Below are 20,974 nucleotides of genomic sequence, written 5' to 3' on the forward strand. Positions count from 1 at the left end.
GTTTCCGAATGGTAATGTGTCACATTACACTAATGATAAATAGGGATGTCTTAACATTAATAATGATTAAAAGTGATATTGGTGAAACTTGTGTATAGTGCTCAGTGGTATCAGGTTTGTGATATCAGTGTGACAACAGTGCTCTGTGTGTGTGATATCAGTATCGGTGTATTGCAACAAGTGTGTATCGTGTATGATAGTGTGACCATTGTATACTGAGCAGTGGTTTGCTGCAGTGTGATAGTGACCTTAAGCATGCCTCCTGAGTGAGGTAGATGGGGGCTTCCCCCACAAAGCCACGCCTTCTTTGGTGAAGTCAGTGAGAGTCCCACAAGGACAGGCCCCCTTTTTGGCTACATGGGCCTTCAGGGGGTCTCTTGGCCGTACCAGGTGTCACCAACCATGGTGCTGCCACTGATACTGATGAGTGTGTATGATATCTGTGGGACCTGTGTATATAGCAGTACCTGTGTGCAGGGGTGTAGCGAGGGTGGCTCCAGTGGACTGCGAGCTCCGGGTGCCAAAAAAGTTAGAGGGCGCAGATGGGGCACACACTGACTAAGAGACTAGGTGATGAACAGGTCAGGTCAGTGGTGACAACAGGAGACACTGACCTCTAGCACATGCCGGAGCTCTGCCCACCCTTTTTATATGTCTCATTGTCTGCTTGTAGCTGTGCAGCCAGGTTACTTTTGCCTGCAGCCTTCACTGCTGCAGCACCTCTTTCTGCCCTGGCTGCTGAAGGACCTCTCTCTGCCCCGGATGCTGTAGCGCCTCTCTCTGCCCCAGCTGCTGCAGCACCTCTTTCTTCCCCGGCTGCTGCAGCACCACTTTCTGCCTCAGATGCTGCAGCACCACTTTCTGCCCCAACTGTTGTACCACCCCTCTCTGACCCGGCTGCTACAGAACCTCTCTCTACATTGATGCTGCAGCACCTCTCTCTGCATTAAAAGCTGCAACATAACATATATAAATGGCTCTTCTGTGGTGTAACATGTATAAGCGACTCTACCGTAGTGTAACATGTATAAGTGGCTCTACTGTGTGGCATAACATGTATAAGTGGCTCTACTGTGTGGCATTACGTGTATAAGTGGCTCTACTGTGGGGTAACGTATATAAACGGCTTTACTGTGTGGCGTAACGTGTATAAGGGGCTCTACTGTGGCATAACGTGTATAAATGGCTCTTCTGTGGTGTAACATGTATAAGTGGCTCTACAGTGGTGTAACATGTATAAGAGTCTCTACTGTGTGGTGTAACGTGATTAACGGAAACTACTGTGCGGTGTAATGTGAATTGGTACCATACTGTGGTCACATCCCTTCCCCATGAATCCCCGACCCTGTTTTAAACTTGGTGGTGGGGGGTGCAAAAAGGGAACTTTCGCCCTGAGCGCTACAAGGTCCTGTCACCAATTTAGAATTTTTAAGTATTTTTTTATTTTCAAATATAACATGTCACCACATGTTAGGCAGGCACCCAATTCAGTACAGGGGAGGAGCGCCAAAACATACCCTTGCTCCGGGCACCATGGCGCCTAGCTACACCTCTGCCTGTGTATCAGTCGAGTCTGCTTCCCATGTGCTGCAGCGCAGACCACACATTGCATGGGGGGGAGCCGGTTAACACATATAAACGTAATGTTGTATGTAATGTATGTGCTGGCTGCCTTACCCCGTGGATCAGCAGCACTGTGTTACACAGGACACAGCACTTCAGGACACTGCACTCAGCTTGTATTTCCTCTATAAGTCCTTCCCATAGACTCCCGTGAAACAAGGCAATGGGAGACTGGAGGCGGGCTTATACAGGAAGGAGACTTGAAGCCGAATGCTGCGTCCCAGGTGCAGAGGCGGCTGTGAAACGCATAGCGGTGCTGATCCTCGGGTCAGGCAGCCAGCACATATATTACATAAAACATTACATATATGCGTATATGTGTTAACTGCCCCCCATGCAACGTGTAGTCCCATGGGCAGCAGACGCCACTGCTGTGAATAGTGATCAATGTGTATCAGGTATCTGATAGTAAGTGTGATCTGTGTATAGTGATCAGTGTGAGATATCAGTACCTGTGTATAGGGTAAGTACTGTAAATAGAGTATCAATTACTTAGAAGAGAGGTCCCAAAACTATTATCTTGCTTAGGGCCCCATTGAATATTACTCTGACTTTGGCTGTGTTTCAATTCTATTATTCTAGTGTATTCTAGTTAGACTGTGTTATAATTTGTAATGATACAAACAAAACTATAAGCCACATAGAGGTCATTAGTTTGCACCAGCAAGGTTAAAAATACTACTTTAACAGAGGGGGAAAAAAACAGCTTGAACTATACCCTTTGTGGCCAACAGTTGGCAATACAAAGTGCCGCCTTCTTACAGTGCTGACTTACTAGACCTTGCTCAGAATTGTTTCTTGCAAAAAATTATGTAATACATATTTGTGGTTTTGGTGTTGGTCCGGAACCACAACTATGCTTCTTTAATATTACTTTTCTTTTCCAAGGCAACTCCTAGGTCCTCTGTGTATGCGGAGTTCTGTTATTTGTATAAATTGGTCTGATATGAAATACTGAATAAGTAACCCATGTTTTTCTCTCTTCAGTGGGTGAAATGGTTTGGGATAGGTTATGGCCTTCATTTTTTTCTCCCTTGGGCTCTCTGCCTGGTGTTAGGGATGAAGGGCCTGATTAAGAAGTGGATGTAAATCTCATTATGACTGCGATAACTTACGCAGTGGATATGTATAAATCTGATAATGCTGTAGTCACTTTGGGGGTCATTCCGAGTTGATCGTAGCTGTGCTAAATTAAGCACAGCTACGATCATAAACTCAGACATGCGGGGGGACGCCCAGCACAGGGCTAGTCCACCCCGCATGTCAGTGCCGCCCCCCCTCCCCCCCTCCCCCGCAGTAACTCCCGGCCAGCGCAGCTCCTGCGGCTGTCCGGGAGTTGTTTGTCGCTGCCGCTGGCCACAGCTGCTGCGTGAGACGTCACGCAGCCACCGCGCCACCCCCCCCCAGCGATCCGGCCACGCCTGCGTTAAATTACTGGGTCAGGTGACACGGGAATTCGACCTTGGCCCTTTCACACCGCACACTGACCCGTGTCGAGCCAGCAATATGCCGGGTTGATACCGAGCTATTTGTGCGATGGGAAAGGAGTATTACCCTATCCTCCGCTTATACTACCCACACTAGTGCACTTAACATCTGTGTCAGGTTGCCCTATGAGCCACACGTGCAAAAATTACATTGTAAGATTTCTCATGAGCTGGGTGTTTTTGACCCCTTGTTTTCATGTCTGCATTTAATTTTATCTATTAATGTAAGGTGTGGGTAATATTAGTGTGAAGTGGTGAGGGCTATTAAGGTTTTATAGTGGGAATATTAATGTAGTGTGTAATTGATGGAATAATAATAATAATTATAGTTGGGGAAAGGAGGTCAATTTCTAATTCAAGTAAGACTGATTAAGTGCTAGTAGGGGGAGGAAGGCCTAAAGTGTTCATCTTTCCAGGAGAAAAATCCTGTCCCCTCCACAGATTCCACCACCATTTAGGGCTGCTCACAGAAATTTTCCCAGGTGGTTTTACATCCCAATCTACCCCAGGACTATTGCAGCTGCTATATTAGAGAGGGTGTTTTGTTTTTGAGTTCCATTGAAACCTTATAATGACATACCCTCCAACATGACCCGCCTCACTAGGTACAAAATGCTCTGTTTCTGGACTTCCCTCTTAATTTATTATTGCCATCACCTGTGAAGAAACAGCTTTCTTATCGTTTAACTAGTTCAACACAGCTGATGGAAATCATAAATTAAGAGGGAAGTCCAGAAACAGAGCATTTTGTACCTAGTGGGGCGGGTCATGTTGGAGGGTCTGTAATGAATGTGTACTTCAAAAGAAAAACATGGGTGTACTGTAAGTGTTTATGACCTGTATACTGTAACTTGTAATCCATACATTATATTTTTCCATGCTGATTTCTTGAGTAAAAGTTATACACAATATACTGTATGACTTTAAATCAGCATCATGCCCTATACAGTACGTGTTTTGGTATAAAAATTCTCAAAATTGTATTTTATACAAGAAATACAAATGAGCTGTGAATTTACAAGCATTTGACACTTACTGTATGTGCACAAGTAAATTGAGTCTGTGTGAGACCTCACTTCAAGGTATCTGGATTCTGTATACACCCACTAATCCTCAGCTCAAATTGACAAACAGGGTCATATGGTCAGACATTAATAGAAACCATCACTGGAAGTATAAATATAGCTGTGTTAAAAATAAATTAGAAAATTATGAAATACATACATCAGTAAACCTGTAAACTTAATGTGTATTTTTGTTAGATTTTTTTTTTGCTTTGCACTAACATATCTATGAAAAATTCATTTGTGGTTTAGTGAAAGGCTTTCTCAAATTTGGTCTACGGGAACGCTAGTGTGGCACATTTTCTATGTGTCACATAATTCCAATAAAAAAAACGAATACCACATGTTGATCTTATAAATGTGTCAGTCAGTACTATACACAACCACTCTAGCTGGGACTACTAGTAATAAGTGCTGGTAGTAAGGGTGTAACTCCCAGAGGCAATGGAGATACATACCTCTGTGCTCCAAGCCCTGAAGGGGCACCTACATGTAGAGCAGCACCTGTGTCGTTCACAGTGGAATCCAAGTGTGACCACTACTCTTCCAACTGAGCACTGCAGTGCACCTGCTACTGCTGAGAGTTAACCAGCTCTGTCTCAGAGGCCCCGCTAAAACCTGCAGTAGGGGACAATGTAAAAAATGTTAGAGTTGGGGGTAATTGAAGAGTCACATGAGTGCTATTGTGCTTATTTCGAAGCCGGACGTGAGTTTACACTTCTACAATGATTTCTGTAAGTTGAATAATGTGTTGAAATTTGATGCCTAACCAATGCCTCGGGTGGATGAATGTATAGAAAGATTAGGAACAGCAAGGTACTTGACCACTCCAGACTTAATCAAATGGTATTGCAAGTGACGTTAACCGAGAAAACCAAGCCATAAAAAGACAGATTATTCTTCACCAGAAAATAAATATCTTGTGCGGAGATCAGGGTAGGGGTGTCATCTCCTGGGGTAGAGGGCACAGAGCAGCAAGGAAAACAGCACACCAGTCCAGGTTTTTCATGCAATCTAGCCGTGGCTAGTTTTATTATATATATAAAACTCATTGTGGTTACATCTGTGGCAGATGGGCACTCTCTGCGTGGCCAGGCGCGCCCACGCCTAGTCATGCCTAGCTGCAAATTTAGCCACACCATTCATTGCAAATGGGGCACTTGCAGGTCTAAGCGTGGCTACATCTGTAGATATGTTTTAAAGTATCCGGGCTGTGGATAGAGAAAGGATGCCAGGCAGAAGAGAGGGAGAGAGCAGACTGTCTGAATTCCAGGACTAATTTGTTAAAAGGTTTTGGAGGATGAAGTTGTTAAAATGTAATAAAGAACGCAGAAAAAAATCCACAGTAAAATTAAAAATTGCTTTATGCATCCATTTACTATCTATCTGTCTGTCTGTCTGTCTGTCTGTCTATCTATCTATCTATCTATCTATCTATCTATCTATCTATCTATCTATCTATCTATCTATCTATCTATCTATCACCACAGACAAAAGCAATGTGTAGCTATGTCCATGACAGACTAGGGACATCTTCCATTTGGAGAGTGCACTGTGTGCATTATTAGCTAGGGTTGAATGTTCTGATACATGATACTGATGGATGACATTAAATAGTTGTCACTGTAATTGAAAGAGCATGCTGAATTGCGAATCAGTGGTGTTTTTTATAATGTACTGTAGGAAAGAGAAAAGTAAAACTGTTTCTTATTTAAAGCTTCCCAATTCAACAATAATTTATAATAAACAAAAATCACAATATATTTTGCTGCTGTAACCATTTGTCAATGTTACAGCAATTTGACTACTGAGCTTTCAATATGCCTTTCAATAATACACTACTGATACAATGGCCACCTGCCTTCTTAGGAAATAGGAATATATTTGGCACTGAACACAGGAATATATTTTTCTTTATTTTTTTAATTGTTTCTGTGTTCAGTGCCAGATTATGGGTCACAGGTGCATATTGCTAACAGCGCTATACTGCAGGAGAAATTGTCTAGTACCTAACAAACGCTGCTTGTCCTCCAACCACGTACTGTACAATAGCTCACTTTACCGCCTTCCATGATGCTATGTGCTCACCAAAAGGAGGAAATAGTTCCTAAGTATCTCTCAAATGGAACAACAGTAATAATCCTTTTCACTCCACCCCCTGATTTGATGGCGATCCGGACTATAGATCTACAATGTCTAGGTCGACATGAACAAAAGTCTGACATGGACAAAAGGTCGACATATGAAAGGTTGACACTGGAAAAGGTCAACAGGTACAAAAGGTCAACACATTTATTTTTGGGAGGGGGGGGGGGTGAATTCATGTTTTTTTTCCATCCTTGACTATCCATGTCACAAATCATAACTTTTAGTAACATGGTGTTGAGCGAAGTGGAGTTAGACACTGCGCCCTAAGTGTGGCAAGCAAAGCAAGCCCAGGATGGGATGGTGGTCCCAGATGAAAAATTATCCACACTAACCACAAAAATTAAAAAAACAACAACAAACAAACAAACAAACAAACAAACAAACCTGTGTTGACCTTTTTTGTGTCAACCATTTCCATGTCAACCTTTTGTACCTGTTGACCTTTTCCAGTGCCAACCTTTCATATGTCGACCTTTTGTATGTTGACCATATGGGGTCGACATAATGACTGAAGACCTAATAACTGTAGATCCACACCTGATTAGATGATTCCGTCTCCACTACATACAGTATATTTCCTTTGTTGTCAAATATCATCACATTTCTCTTCAATATGTTCCATCTGTGTCCCATATCATTCCATCTTTATCTTCTGCATTCCTGCACTTATACCATAACCATATGCCCTTACCATTCTATCTTCCTCTATATGATTCCATGTGCCCCATGTAATTTCACTTTTGTCCTAACATATTGCCCTTCTCATAAAATAACCATGTTCTCCCTAATATTCTGTATCTCCAGCCATATTATTACTAGAGATGAGCGGGTTCGGTTCCTCGGAATCCGAACCCGCCCGAACTTCATGTTTTTTTTCACGGGTCCGAGCGACTCGGATCTTCCCGCCTTGCTCGGTTAACCCGAGCGCGCCCGAACGTCATCATGACGCTGTCGGATTCTCGCGAGGCTCGGATTCTATCGCGAGACTCGGATTCTATATAAGGAGCCGCGCGTCGCCGCCATTTTCACTCGTGCATTGAGATTGATAGGGAGAGGACGTGTCTGGCGTCCTCTCCATTAGAATAGAGATAGATTAGATAGAGAGAGAGAGATTGTGCAGAGTCGCAGACAGAGTTAGTTTACCACAGTCAGTGACCAGTGCAGTTGCTAGTTAACTTTTATTTAATATAATATATCCGTTCACTTCTCTCTGCTATATCCGTTCTCTGCCTGAAAAAAAAAACGATACACAGCACAGTCAGTCACACAGTGTGACTCAGTCTGTGTGCACTCAGCTCAGCCCAGTGTGCTGCACAGTCATCAATGTATAAATTAAAAGCTTATAATTAATTGTGGGGGAGACTGGGGAGCACTGCAGGTTGTTAGCAGGAGCCAGGAGTACAATTATATTAATTAACAGTGCACACTTTTGCTGCAGGAGTGGTGACCAGTGCCTGACCACCAGTATAGTATTGTTGTATACTACTAATATCTCTTTAAATATCAACCAGTCTATATTAGCAGCAGACACAGTACAGTGCGGTAGTTCACGGCTGTGGCTACCTCTGTGTCGGCACACGGCAGGCAGTCCGTCCGACCAGAATTGTATTATTTATTATTATATACCTACCACCTAACCGTGGTTTTTTTTTCATTCTTTATACCGTCATAGTGTCATCCTAATTGTTACGAGTATACTACTATCTCTTTATCAACCAGTGTACAGTGCGGTAGTTCACGGCTGTGGCTACCTCTGTGTCGGCACACGGCAGGCAGTCCGTCCGACCAGAATTGTATTATTTATTATTATATACCTACCACCTAACCGTGGTTTTTTTTTTCATTCTTTATACCGTCATAGTGTCATCCTAATTGTTACGAGTATACTACTATCTCTTTATCAACCAGTGTACAGTGCGGTAGTTCACGGCTGTGGCTACCTCTGTGTCGGCACACGGCAGGCAGTCCGTCCGACCAGAATTGTATTATTTATTATTATATACCTACCACCTAACCGTGGTTTTTTTTTTCATTCTTTATACCGTCATAGTGTCATCCTAATTGTTACGAGTATACTACTATCTCTTTATCAACCAGTGTACAGTGCGGTAGTTCACGGCTGTGGCTACCTCTGTGTCGGCACACGGCAGGCAGTCCGTCCGACCAGAATTGTATTATTTATTATTATATACCTACCACCTAACCGTGGTTTTTTTTTCATTCTTTATACCGTCATAGTGTCATCCTAATTGTTACGAGTATACTACTATCTCTTTATCAACCAGTGTACAGTGCGGTAGTTCACGGCTGTGGCTACCTCTGTGTCGGCACACGGCAGGCAGTCCGTCCGACCAGAATTGTATTATTTATTATTATATACCTACCACCTAACCGTGGTTTTTTTTTCATTCTTTATACCGTCATAGTGTCATCCTAATTGTTACGAGTATACTACTATCTCTTTATCAACCAGTGTACAGTGCGGTAGTTCACGGCTGTGGCTACCTCTGTGTCGGCACACGGCAGGCAGTCCGTCCGACCAGAATTGTATTATTTATTATTATATACCTACCACCTAACCGTGGTTTTTTTTTCATTCTTTATACCGTCATAGTGTCATCCTAATTGTTACGAGTATACTACTATCTCTTTATCAACCAGTGTACAGTGCGGTAGTTCACGGCTGTGGCTACCTCTGTGTCGGCACACGGCAGGCAGTCCGTCCGACCAGAATTGTATTATTTATTATTATATACCTACCACCTAACCGTGGTTTTTTTTTTCATTCTTTATACCGTCATAGTGTCATCCTAATTGTTACGAGTATACTACTATCTCTTTATCAACCAGTGTACAGTGCGGTAGTTCACGGCTGTGGCTACCTCTGTGTCGGCACACGGCAGGCAGTCCGTCCGACCAGAATTGTATTATTTATTATTATATACCTACCACCTAACCGTGGTTTTTTTTTTCATTCTTTATACCGTCATAGTGTCATCCTAATTGTTACGAGTATACTACTATCTCTTTATCAACCAGTGTACAGTGCGGTAGTTCACGGCTGTGGCTACCTCTGTGTCGGCACACGGCAGGCAGTCCGTCCGACCAGAATTGTATTATTTATTATTATATACCTACCACCTAACCGTGGTTTTTTTTTTCATTCTTTATACCGTCATAGTGTCATCCTAATTGTTACGAGTATACTACTATCTCTTTATCAACCAGTGTACAGTGCGGTAGTTCACGGCTGTGGCTACCTCTGTGTCGGCACACGGCAGGCAGTCCGTCCGACCAGAATTGTATTATTTATTATTATATACCTACCACCTAACCGTGGTTTTTTTTTTCATTCTTTATACCGTCATAGTGTCATCCTAATTGTTACGAGTATACTACTATCTCTTTATCAACCAGTGTACAGTGCGGTAGTTCACGGCTGTGGCTACCTCTGTGTCGGCAGTCGGCAGGCAGTCCGTCCATCCATAATTGTATTATTATTATAATATATACCACCTAACCGTGTTTTTTTTTTCATTCTTTATACCGTCGTCATAGTGTCATACTAGTTGTTACGAGTATACTACTATCTCTTTATCAACCAGTGTACAGTGCGGTAGTTCACGGCTGTGGCTACCTCTGTGTCGGCAGTCGGCAGGCAGTCCGTCCATCCATAATTGTATTATTATTATAATATATACCACCTAACCGTGGTTTTTTTTTCATTCTTTATACCGTCGTCATAGTGTCATACTAGTTGTTACGAGTATACTACTATCTCTTTATCAACCAGTGTACAGTGCGGTAGTTCACGGCTGTGGCTACCTCTGTGTCGGCAGTCGGCAGGCAGTCCGTCCATCCATAATTGTATTATTATTATAATATATACCACCTAACCGTGGTTTTTTTTCCATTCTTTATACCGTCGTCATAGTGTCATACTAGTTGTTACGAGTATACTACTATCTCTTTATCAACCAGTGTACAGTGCGGTAGTTCACGGCTGTGGCTACCTCTGTGTCGGCAGTCGGCAGGCAGTCCGTCCATCCATAATTGTATTATTATTATAATATATACCACCTAACCGTGGTTTTTTTATACCACCTAACCGTGGCAGTCCGTCCATAATTGTATACTAGTATCCAATCCATCCATCTCCATTGTTTACCTGAGGTGCCTTTTAGTTCTGCCTATAAAATATGGAGAACAAAAAAGTTGAGGTTCCAAAATTAGGGAAAGATCAAGATCCACTTCCACCTCGTGCTGAAGCTGCTGCCACTAGTCATGGCCGAGACGATGAAATGCCAGCAACGTCGTCTGCCAAGGCCGATGCCCAATGTCATAGTACAGAGCATGTCAAATCCAAAACACCAAATATCAGAAAAAAAAGGACTCCAAAACCTAAAATAAAATTGTCGGAGGAGAAGCGTAAACTTGCCAATATGCCATTTACCACACGGAGTGGCAAGGAACGGCTGAGGCCCTGGCCTATGTTCATGGCTAGTGGTTCAGCTTCACATGAGGATGGAAGCACTCAGCCTCTCGCTAGAAAACTGAAAAGACTCAAGCTGGCAAAAGCACCGCAAAGAACTGTGCGTTCTTTGAAATCCCAAATCCACAAGGAGAGTCCAATTGTGTCGTTTGCGATGCCTGACCTTCCCAACACTGGACGTGAAGAGCATGCGCCTTCCACTATTTGCATGCCCCCTGCAAGTGCTGGAAGGAGCACCCGCAGTCCAGTTCCTGATAGTCAGATTGAAGATGTCAGTGTTGAAGTACACCAGGATGAGGAGGATATGGGTGTTGCTGGCGCTGGGGAGGAAATTGACCAGGAGGATTCTGATGGTGAGGTGGTTTGTTTAAGTCAGGCACCCGGGGAGACACCTGTTGTCCGTGGGAGGAATATGGCCGTTGACATGCCAGGTGAAAATACCAAAAAAATCAGCTCTTCGGTGTGGAGGTATTTCACCAGAAATGCGGACAACAGGTGTCAAGCCGTGTGTTCCCTTTGTCAAGCTGTAATAAGTAGGGGTAAGGACGTTAACCACCTCGGAACATCCTCCCTTATACGTCACCTGCAGCGCATTCATAATAAGTCAGTGACAAGTTCAAAAACTTTGGGTGACAGCGGAAGCAGTCCACTGACCAGTAAATCCCTTCCTCTTGTAACCAAGCTCACGCAAACCACCCCACCAACTCCCTCAGTGTCAATTTCCTCCTTCCCCAGGAATGCCAATAGTCCTGCAGGCCATGTCACTGGCAAGTCTGACGAGTCCTTTCCTGCCTGGGATTCCTCCGATGCATCCTTGCGTGTAACGCCTACTGCTGCTGGCGCTGCTGTTGTTGCCGCTGGGAGTCGATGGTCATCCCAGAGGGGAAGTCGTAAGCCCACTTGTACTACTTCCAGTAAGCAATTGACTGTTCAACAGTCCTTTGCGAGGAAGATGAAATATCACAGCAGTCATCCTACTGCAAAGCGGATAACTGAGTCCTTGACAACTATGTTGGTGTTAGACGTGCGTCCGGTATCCGCCGTTAGTTCACAGGGAACTAGACAATTTATTGAGGCAGTGTGCCCCCGTTACCAAATACCATCTAGGTTCCACTTCTCTAGGCAGGCGATACCGAGAATGTACACGGACGTCAGAAAAAGACTCACCAGTGTCCTAAAAAATGCAGTTGTACCCAATGTCCACTTAACCACGGACATGTGGACAAGTGGAGCAGGGCAGGGTCAGGACTATATGACTGTGACAGCCCACTGGGTAGATGTATGGACTCCCGCCGCAAGAACAGCAGCGGCGGCACCAGTAGCAGCATCTCGCAAACGCCAACTCTTTCCTAGGCAGGCTACGCTTTGTATCACCGCTTTCCAGAATACGCACACAGCTGAAAACCTCTTACGGCAACTGAGGAAGATCATCGCGGAATAGCTTACCCCAATTGGACTCTCCTGTGGATTTGTGGCATCGGACAACGCCAGCAATATTGTGTGTGCATTAAATATGGGCAAATTCCAGCACGTCCCATGTTTTGCACATACCTTGAATTTGGTGGTGCAGAATTTTTTAAAAAACGACAGGGGCGTGCAAGAGATGCTGTCGGTGGCCAGAAAAATTGCGGGACACTTTCGGCGTACAGGCACCACGTACAGAAGACTGGAGCACCACCAAAAACTACTGAACCTGCCCTGCCATCATCTGAAGCAAGAAGTGGTAACGAGGTGGAATTCAACCCTCTATATGCTTCAGAGGTTGGAGGAGCAGCAAAAGGCCATTCAAGCCTATACAATTGAGCACGATATAGGAGATGGAATGCACCTGTCTCAAGTGCAGTGGAGAATGATTTCAACGTTGTGCAAGGTTCTGATGCCCTTTGAACTTGCCACACGTGAAGTCAGTTCAGACACTGCCAGCCTGAGTCAGGTCATTCCCCTCATCAGGCTTTTGCAGAAGAAGCTGGAGGCATTGAAGAAGGAGCTAACACGGAGCGATTCCGCTAGGCATGTGGGACTTGTGGATGCAGCCCTTAATTCGCTTAACAAGGATTCACGGGTGGTCAATCTGTTGAAATCAGAGCACTACATTTTGGCCACCGTGCTCGATCCTAGATTTAAAGCCTACCTTGGATCTCTCTTTCCGGCAGACACAGGTCTGCTGGGGTTGAAAGACCTGCTGGTGACAAAATTGTCAAGTCAAGCGGAACGCGACCTGTCAACATCTCCTCCTTCACATTCTCCCGCAACTGGGGGTGCGAGGAAAAGGCTCAGAATTCCGAGCCCACCCGCTGGCGGTGATGCAGGGCAGTCTGGAGCGACTGCTGATGCTGACATCTGGTCCGGACTGAAGGACCTGACAACGATTACGGACATGTCGTCTACTGTCACTGCATATGATTCTCTCAACATTGATAGAATGGTGGAGGATTATATGAGTGACCGCATCCAAGTAGGCACGTCACACAGTCCGTACTTATACTGGCAGGAAAAAGAGGCAATTTGGAGGCCCTTGCACAAACTGGCTTTATTCTACCTAAGTTGCCCTCCCACAAGTGTGTACTCCGAAAGAGTGTTTAGTGCCGCCGCTCACCTTGTCAGCAATCGGCGTACGAGGTTACATCCAGAAAATGTGGAGAAGATGATGTTCATTAAAATGAATTATAATCAATTCCTCCGCGGAGACATTGACCAGCAGCAATTGCCTCCACAAAGTACACAGGGAGCTGAGATGGTGGATTCCAGTGGGGACGAATTGATAATCTGTGAGGAGGGGGATGTACACGGTGATATATCGGAGGGTGAAGATGAGGTGGACATCTTGCCTCTGTAGAGCCAGTTTGTGCAAGGAGAGATTAATTGCTTCTTTTTTGGGGGGGGTCCAAACCAACCCGTCATATCAGTCACAGTCGTGTGGCAGACCCTGTCACTGAAATGATGGGTTGGTTAAAGTGTGCATGTCCTGTTTTGTTTATACAACATAAGGGTGGGTGGGAGGGCCCAAGGATAATTCCATCTTGCACCTCTTTTTTCTTTTCTTTTTCTTTGCATCATGTGCTGATTGGGGAGGGTTTTTTGGAAGGGACATCCTGCGTGACACTGCAGTGCCACTCCTAGATGGGCCCGGTGTTTGTGTCGGCCACTAGGGTCGCTAATCTTACTCACACAGTCAGCTACCTCATTGCGCCTCTTTTTTTCTTTGCGTCATGTGCTGTTTGGGGAGGGTTTTTTGGAAGGGACATCCTGCGTGACACTGCAGTGCCACTCCTAGATGGGCCCGGTGTTTGTGTCGGCCACTAGGGTCGCTAATCTTACTCACACAGTCAGCTACCTCATTGCGCCTCTTTTTTTCTTTGCGTCATGTGCTGTTTGGGGAGGGTTTTTTGGAAGGGACATCCTGCGTGACACTGCAGTGCCACTCCTAGATGTGCCCGGTGTTTGTGTCGGCCACTAGGGTCGCTAATCTTACTCACACAGTCAGCTACCTCATTGCGCCTCTTTTTTTCTTTGCGTCATGTGCTGTTTGGGGAGGGTTTTTTGGAAGGGCCATCCTGCGTGACACTGCAGTGCCACTCCTAGATGGGCCCGGTGTTTGTGTCGGCCACTAGGGTCGCTTATCTTACTCACACAGCGACCTCGGTGCAAATTTTAGGACTAAAAATAATATTGTGAGGTGTGATGTGTTCAGAATAGGCTGAAAATGAGTGTAAATTATGTTTTTTGAGGTTAATAATACTTTGGGATCAAAATTACCCCCAAATTCTATGATTTAAGCTGTTTTTTAGGGTTTTTTGAAAAAAACACCCGAATCCAAAACACACCCGAATCCGACAAAAAAAAATTCGGTGAGGTTTTGCCAAAACGCGGTCGAACCCAAAACACGGCCGCGGAACCGAACCCAAAACCAAAACACAAAACCCGAAAAATTTCCGGCGCTCATCTCTAATTATTACATACACCAGTGGGCCTCATTCAGACTGGATTGCTGCAGCGGCAGCAATCGCTGTCTGCAGCCCTTTGTGGAGTGCGCACGTGCACCCCGGGATCCCAGTGAAATGCAAACAGAATCTCAGGGCTGCGATCGCCTCTGCCTGATTGACAGGCGGTCGCGGGGTGGGAGGGGGCGTGCCATTGGCATTAGAACGCCGCTGGCAGGGCGCGGTTCGGAGAACACAGCCATGTCCGGATCATTGCGGGGGCGGGCTGCGGAGGCCGCGACCCAGGATGCCACGGGTAGCCGCCTGCCAGCATGCAGGAGCTGCGCTGGCAGGGAGCTACTCAGTGGGTGCAAAAGAATCACCGCTGTGCACCCGTTAGCCTAGTGCCTAACCCTAAACCTAATGCTAACCCACGTACTTAACTGCCTCTGTCAGTATTCTGAATGCCGGGATCCTGACCGCATCCCTGTAAGTGGGGTCAAATTTAGACTGAAGTTAATAAAGTTCCATAGTACAAAATGTTGTAAGGGTAGTGCAAATATTAACCATATTAGAATGTAATGTGTTATAATGGAATTGGTATGTTTTACCAGCAGACGGGATGCCCGCTGTCAGTATACCGACAGTGGCATCCCGTCTGTCATAATCCTGGCAGCGAAGCAAAGCGCTGCGCTCGCCATGCATTGGGCATAGCACTCGCTTTGCTCGCCACAGGTTATATTCCCACTCGGTTCATGGAGTGTGAATACCCTGTGGAGGTCGGGATTCCATCTGGCGGTATTTCAAAGGCTGTCGGGATTCCGGCGTTGGTCTCCTGAACGTCAGGGTCCCAACAGACGGTATTTAAACTGCATCTCATTTTAATTTATGTCAAATTTGCTCATGTATATATTAAAGTGGATTAAAGGAGGTCAATCTTATTCACTGCCCACCTAACACAAGGAGGGCGAGTTGGCATTGCAGCTGCATCGGAACTCGCTCCCCTAGTAGCCCAATCGCACCCCAGAAAAATGGATTTTTGTTTGCAGCCTTAGGGACCATGAACTAAATAAAAACCAGGAGTCTGTTAGTACCGATATTGTGCCATATAGCTACACTTACTCGCTTCTGCGAATAAATCACGGGTAATTAGATTGACTCCAATATGTCTTATGTCTGTGCAATTTAACAAACTGCAATCAGCTCTGCTTATAGGGATTGCGTTCTGTAGACTAACTATGAAGTCTTCTTCAGTTGTACGATCTTCACTCTTGCACGTGAGCAGTACAGAAACCAGTAAAAAGCTCACTGGGCATGCATGTATCAACTCACCCATTCCTACCATGGGTATACACACTAGGTTCCTACCATGGGTACACACTAGGTGATATAACAGCCGATATATCACGAGCCTGTCGACGAGTGTGTACACCCGATATTTTATGTAAACAACGACAGAAAATATCTAACACGGACGGTGTAATGCATTACTGCCTCACAGCACTGAATTCATTGGTTTGATTCCCACCATGGCTGGAAAGAGGGATGATTCCGTCCTTCATTACTTCGTTCTGATGTGTACTGCAAAAACGATGTGTTGGCCCGTCGGCCGCCATATTATTCAGGTACACATTGCTCCAGTACAGGGCAGCAGAGAGCCCAGGTATATTTCAAGGGGCATGGCCTAATCATAGGAGGTGTGGTCATGCTTTTGCACCTTTAGAAAAAAAAGTGCCACACTGCAGCCCAGCACATAGCAGCAACTGCTGGGCTGAAGAGAAGAGCTGCAGCCCGGGCCCCACATCCATCAGACCTGGGCCCGGATGATTTGTGCGTCCCCCCCCCCCCCCCCCCCCTCCTTCTTGGAACCACTGCTCCAGTGTGTACCGGCTTAAACCTTTTTCCGGACTGGTTAATGTAATAGGGGTTTGTTTGTTTTTTCAATTGCAAGTTACTATTGCATTGAAAGTTTTGATGCAGAAGCCCATTCATCATTCGATGGTGTGCTTCCAATGTCCATCCGTAGCTGGAAGCAGCATGTTTGGGTGGACAAACAGCATTAGGTCTCCCAAAAACAGGCTGGGATGATAGTGCTATAACAGGGAAACAACCAGCGTGAGGTTTTCCCTTCCATAACGTCATTCAGCTCTAGTCTGTGCAGTCCAGGGTTGAATACTCCAGGAGGATCCGCCTCCAAACAGAAATGTGCCCCTTCCCCAGATGAAACATACCTGTGCAGAAAGCACCAGTATTTTCCCAACAATTGATTTTACTGTACTAAGCTCAAGGGGCCTTAATCAGCTTCAGTTGCAATTTTGCAAAATTGCAAATCAAATGATTATCGGATGACTGCGCATGCATTGCACATGCGCAAAGGCCAAAATGGGAATGAATACAATCGCAGTCCAGCCATCTGCGTTCACAGAGCAATTGCCAGGAAGTGTCCGTTTGTGGGAGGTTACATGCAGAGGCGTCACTCACCTCTGTGACACCCGGTGCGGCAGCGAGGATAAAAGAGGTGGGGCTTCGCGGGAATGGGCGGGGCTTAAATAGAGGGGGGCTTCGCGGGCGGAACCCGTTTTTAAACCATTGCAGGTACGCAAAGGGGGCGGGGCTTTGCGGAGGGGCGGGGCTTCGCGTCCCGACACCCGTTTTTTTTTTCACTGGGGGGTGTGGGAGGTGAGGGCTGACTCTCGGGAGGTACTGTCCCTGCAGTGCTGGCTCCTACAAAGTGACAGGAGCCGAGTGCTGCACATAATATAACAGTGCAGCACTCGGCTTCTGTCACTCTGCAGGAGCCAGCATTTTGGTGTCACCCCTCGGCGGGTGACACCCGGGAGCGGGCCGCACCCCCCGCACCCCCCTTGTGACGCCACTGGTTACATGGCATTTGCGTGGAGTGGTTGGGAAAACGCAGGTATGTCATGACTGTTTTCGAGGTGTGCATCTGACGTCAACTGCGATTGCTGCGACTTAAAACATGGCGTCCAGTACGACTGCATTCTTATTATTCTGAGTAGCCCTGGGTCATCCACAAATGTCGATGGTGCACGATTTCTGTGTATGCATCGCAGTTATGCGACTGCATATGCAATTTTGCGATTGCATGGGTGGGTGTCTTTTACCTTTCTGGGCTGCTCTTTACATGCGATTTTTAGCAGTAGCAGGATTGAGAAAAACACAATTTCTTTCTCAATAGTGATCCAAGCTGAATTAGGCCCCAGGTTCGGCAGAGTGCACTACACATATAATTTTGGCTGTAACGGCATTCTAACTTAAAATTTTGCCAACAGGCATTATGCGCCATTAAAGCCTTTTTTTTCATGTGCACTCCATGGTTTGTATGTATTTAAAAGAGTATGTGGATAAAATAGATTTGTGTCCCCAGATGTATTTTTCAGGCCGGGGACGTATAAGGAACTGGGGTGAGGGCATGTTCAGTGCCCCAACCTTTCCCTGTACCCGTTTGATTGTGTTTGATTGATTGTACAGTACGCCAGCTACCTATGCTTCTTCCGTGGTGTCATCTTTCCAGTTTTAAATTTAGATAGATGGCACATACGCAAGAGAGCAATGAGTCTTTGCAAGCTCTTATTTCGTTCCATCTGTCTGAATAAAGATGGCACCACGGCCACAGGGTAAACATAGGGGGCTGACACAGCAAGCTGGAGGCACAATCAAACAGGTACGGGGGAGGGGGTCACTGCACACATTGCGCAATAGGTTAATTATGGGTGAAGGGACTGCACCCATTATAGATACAGTATGCCACTGTTTTATAGTTAAGAACCATAAAGTAAACTATTAATGTTATTTTATATTTCTCTTTTGTTTCCCAGATTTTTTGAATACATCTTTCTTTATAAAGAGTCTGTGATGTTTCAGATTGAGCAAGTGACTAAAATCTGTGTTAAGAATACTTTGACTGAACCTTGGGACCCGTACGACATACCTGAAAATTCCACCTACGAAGATCAGTATTACATTGGAGGACCTGGGGACCAAATCATTGTCCAAGAATGGTCTGACAGAAAGCCAGCCAGAAAATGTAAGTTTGTAGGAACAATTACTAACCTAGTTGTGGAGTACAGTATAAGGATATAACATTTATGCTAACCGGGGACATTAAAGATTAATTCCACCCAAAACTCTGTTTTTAGTTTTGGGTTGAATATCATAACTTAAACCCCTAGGGCAGTGGTCAGGGAACATTTTTACCTTTTTCCCCAAAATATATTTACATACGCCGACGTTACCGCCTTGATTTGAAAGGAAAGAAATCATATACTGTATTATTGTGCATAAATACTGGTTATCACTGTTTATAAGGCATTTCTGAGATACAGTGTGTATATATACACTGCTCAAAAAAATAAAGGGAACACTAAAATAACACATCCTAGATCTGAATGAATGAAATATGCTTATTAAATACTTTGTTCTTTACATAGTTGAATGTGCTGACAACAAAATCACACAACAATTATCAATGGAAATCAAATTTATTAACCCATGGAGGTCTGGATTTGGAGTCAAAATTAAAGTGGAAAAACACACTACAGGCTGATCCAACTTTGATGTAATGTCCTTAAAACAAGTCAAAATGAGGCTCAGTACTGCGTGTGGCCTCCACGTGCCTGTATGACCTCCCTACAATGCCTGGGCATGCTCCTGATGAGGTGGCGGATGGTCTCTTGAGGGATCTCCTCCCAGACCTGGACTAAAGCATCCGCCAACTCCTGGACAGTCTGTGGTGCAACGTGGCGTTGGTGGATGGAGCGAGATATGATGTCCCAGACGTGCTCAATTGGATTCAGGTCTGGGGAACGGGCGGGCCAGTCCATAGCATCAATGCCTTCGTCTTGCAGGAACTGCTGACACACTCCAGCCACATGAGGTCTAGCATTGTCTTGTATTAGGAGGAACCCAGGGCCAACCGCACCAGCATATGGTCTCACAAGGGGTCTGAGGATCTCATCTCGGTACCTAATAGCAGTCAGGCTGTCTCTGGCGAGCACATGGAGGGCTGTACGGCCCCCCAAAGAAATGCCACCCCACACCATTACTGACCCACTGCCAAACCGGTCATGCTGGAGGATATTACAGGCAGCAGAACGTTCTCTTTGGCGTCTCCAGACTCTGTCACGTCTGTCACATGTGCTCAGTGAGAACCTGCTTTTATCTGTGAAGAGCACAGGATGCCACTGGCGAATTTGCCAATCTTGGTGTTCTCTGGCAAATGCCAAACGTCCTGCACGGTGTTGGGCTGTAAGCACAACCCCCACCCGTGGACGTCGGGCCCTCATACCACCCTCATGGAGTCTGTTTCTGATCGTTTGAGTAGACACATGCACATTTGTGGCTTGCTGGAGGTCATTTTGCAGGGCTCTGGCAGTGCTCCTCCTGTTCCTCCTTGCACAAAGGCGGAGGTAGCGGTCCTGCTGCTGGGTTGTTGCCCTCCTACGGCCTCCTCCACATCTCCTGATGTACTGGCCTGTCTCCTGGTAGCGCCTCCATGCTCTGGACACTACGCTGACAGACACAGCAAACCTTCTTGCCACAGCTCGCACTGATGTGCCGTCCTGGATGAGCTGCACTACTTGAGCCACTTGTGTGGATTGTAGACTCCATCTCATGCTACCACTAGAGTGAAACCACCGCCAGCTTTCAAAAGTGACCAAAACATCAGCCAGAAAGCATAGGAGCTGAGAAGTGGTCTGTGGTCACCACCTGCAGAACAACTCCTTTATTGGGGGTGTCTTGCTAATTGCCTATAATTCCCACCTGTTGTCTATTCCATTTGCACAGCAGCAAGTGAAATTGATTGTCAATCAGTGTTGCTTCCTAAGTGGACAGTTTGATTTCACAGAAGTGTGATTGACCTGGAGTTACATTGTGTTGTTTAAGTGTTCCCTTTGTTTTTTTGAGCAGTGTATATATATATATATATACAAACAGAGAACCCAGCACTCAGGCAGATGATGCAGCAGTGTGGTAGTCAGGTTTTAAGACTCTGTGATAGTGTAGGACCTGTATGAGGGTGGGGTACCTTGAATCGGTATACAGGCTTCCGTGCATTGGCCAATCCACCAACTAAACCCCCATCATTTATTTATTGAATTGTTGAGGATAAGTGAGTTTACTTTGGTGAGTGCTGGGTTCTCTGTTTGTATTTATTAGAGCGATGTGGTCATGGGCTACATGCACCCCGCCCTGTGAGTGGTAAGTACAGCTGTGTAC

The 20,974-nt window shown here is 45.5% G+C and overlaps 1 protein-coding gene across 1 annotated transcript in view; it reads left to right on the forward strand.

Annotated features, from left to right (window-relative positions):
* EPDR1 (ependymin related 1) overlaps positions 1 to 20,974 on the forward strand; it is a 78,973-nt gene that overhangs the window by 24,723 nt on the left and 33,276 nt on the right. Inside the window, exon 2 of the mRNA XM_063922520.1 lies at positions 18,574 to 18,782. Coding sequence (XP_063778590.1) covers positions 18,574 to 18,782 — 209 coding nt within the window. The remainder of the gene's footprint in view (positions 1 to 18,573; positions 18,783 to 20,974) is intronic.

Source organism: Pseudophryne corroboree, chromosome 5 (genome assembly GCF_028390025.1).
Source record: "Pseudophryne corroboree isolate aPseCor3 chromosome 5, aPseCor3.hap2, whole genome shotgun sequence".
NCBI lineage: Eukaryota > Metazoa > Chordata > Amphibia > Anura > Myobatrachidae > Pseudophryne > Pseudophryne corroboree.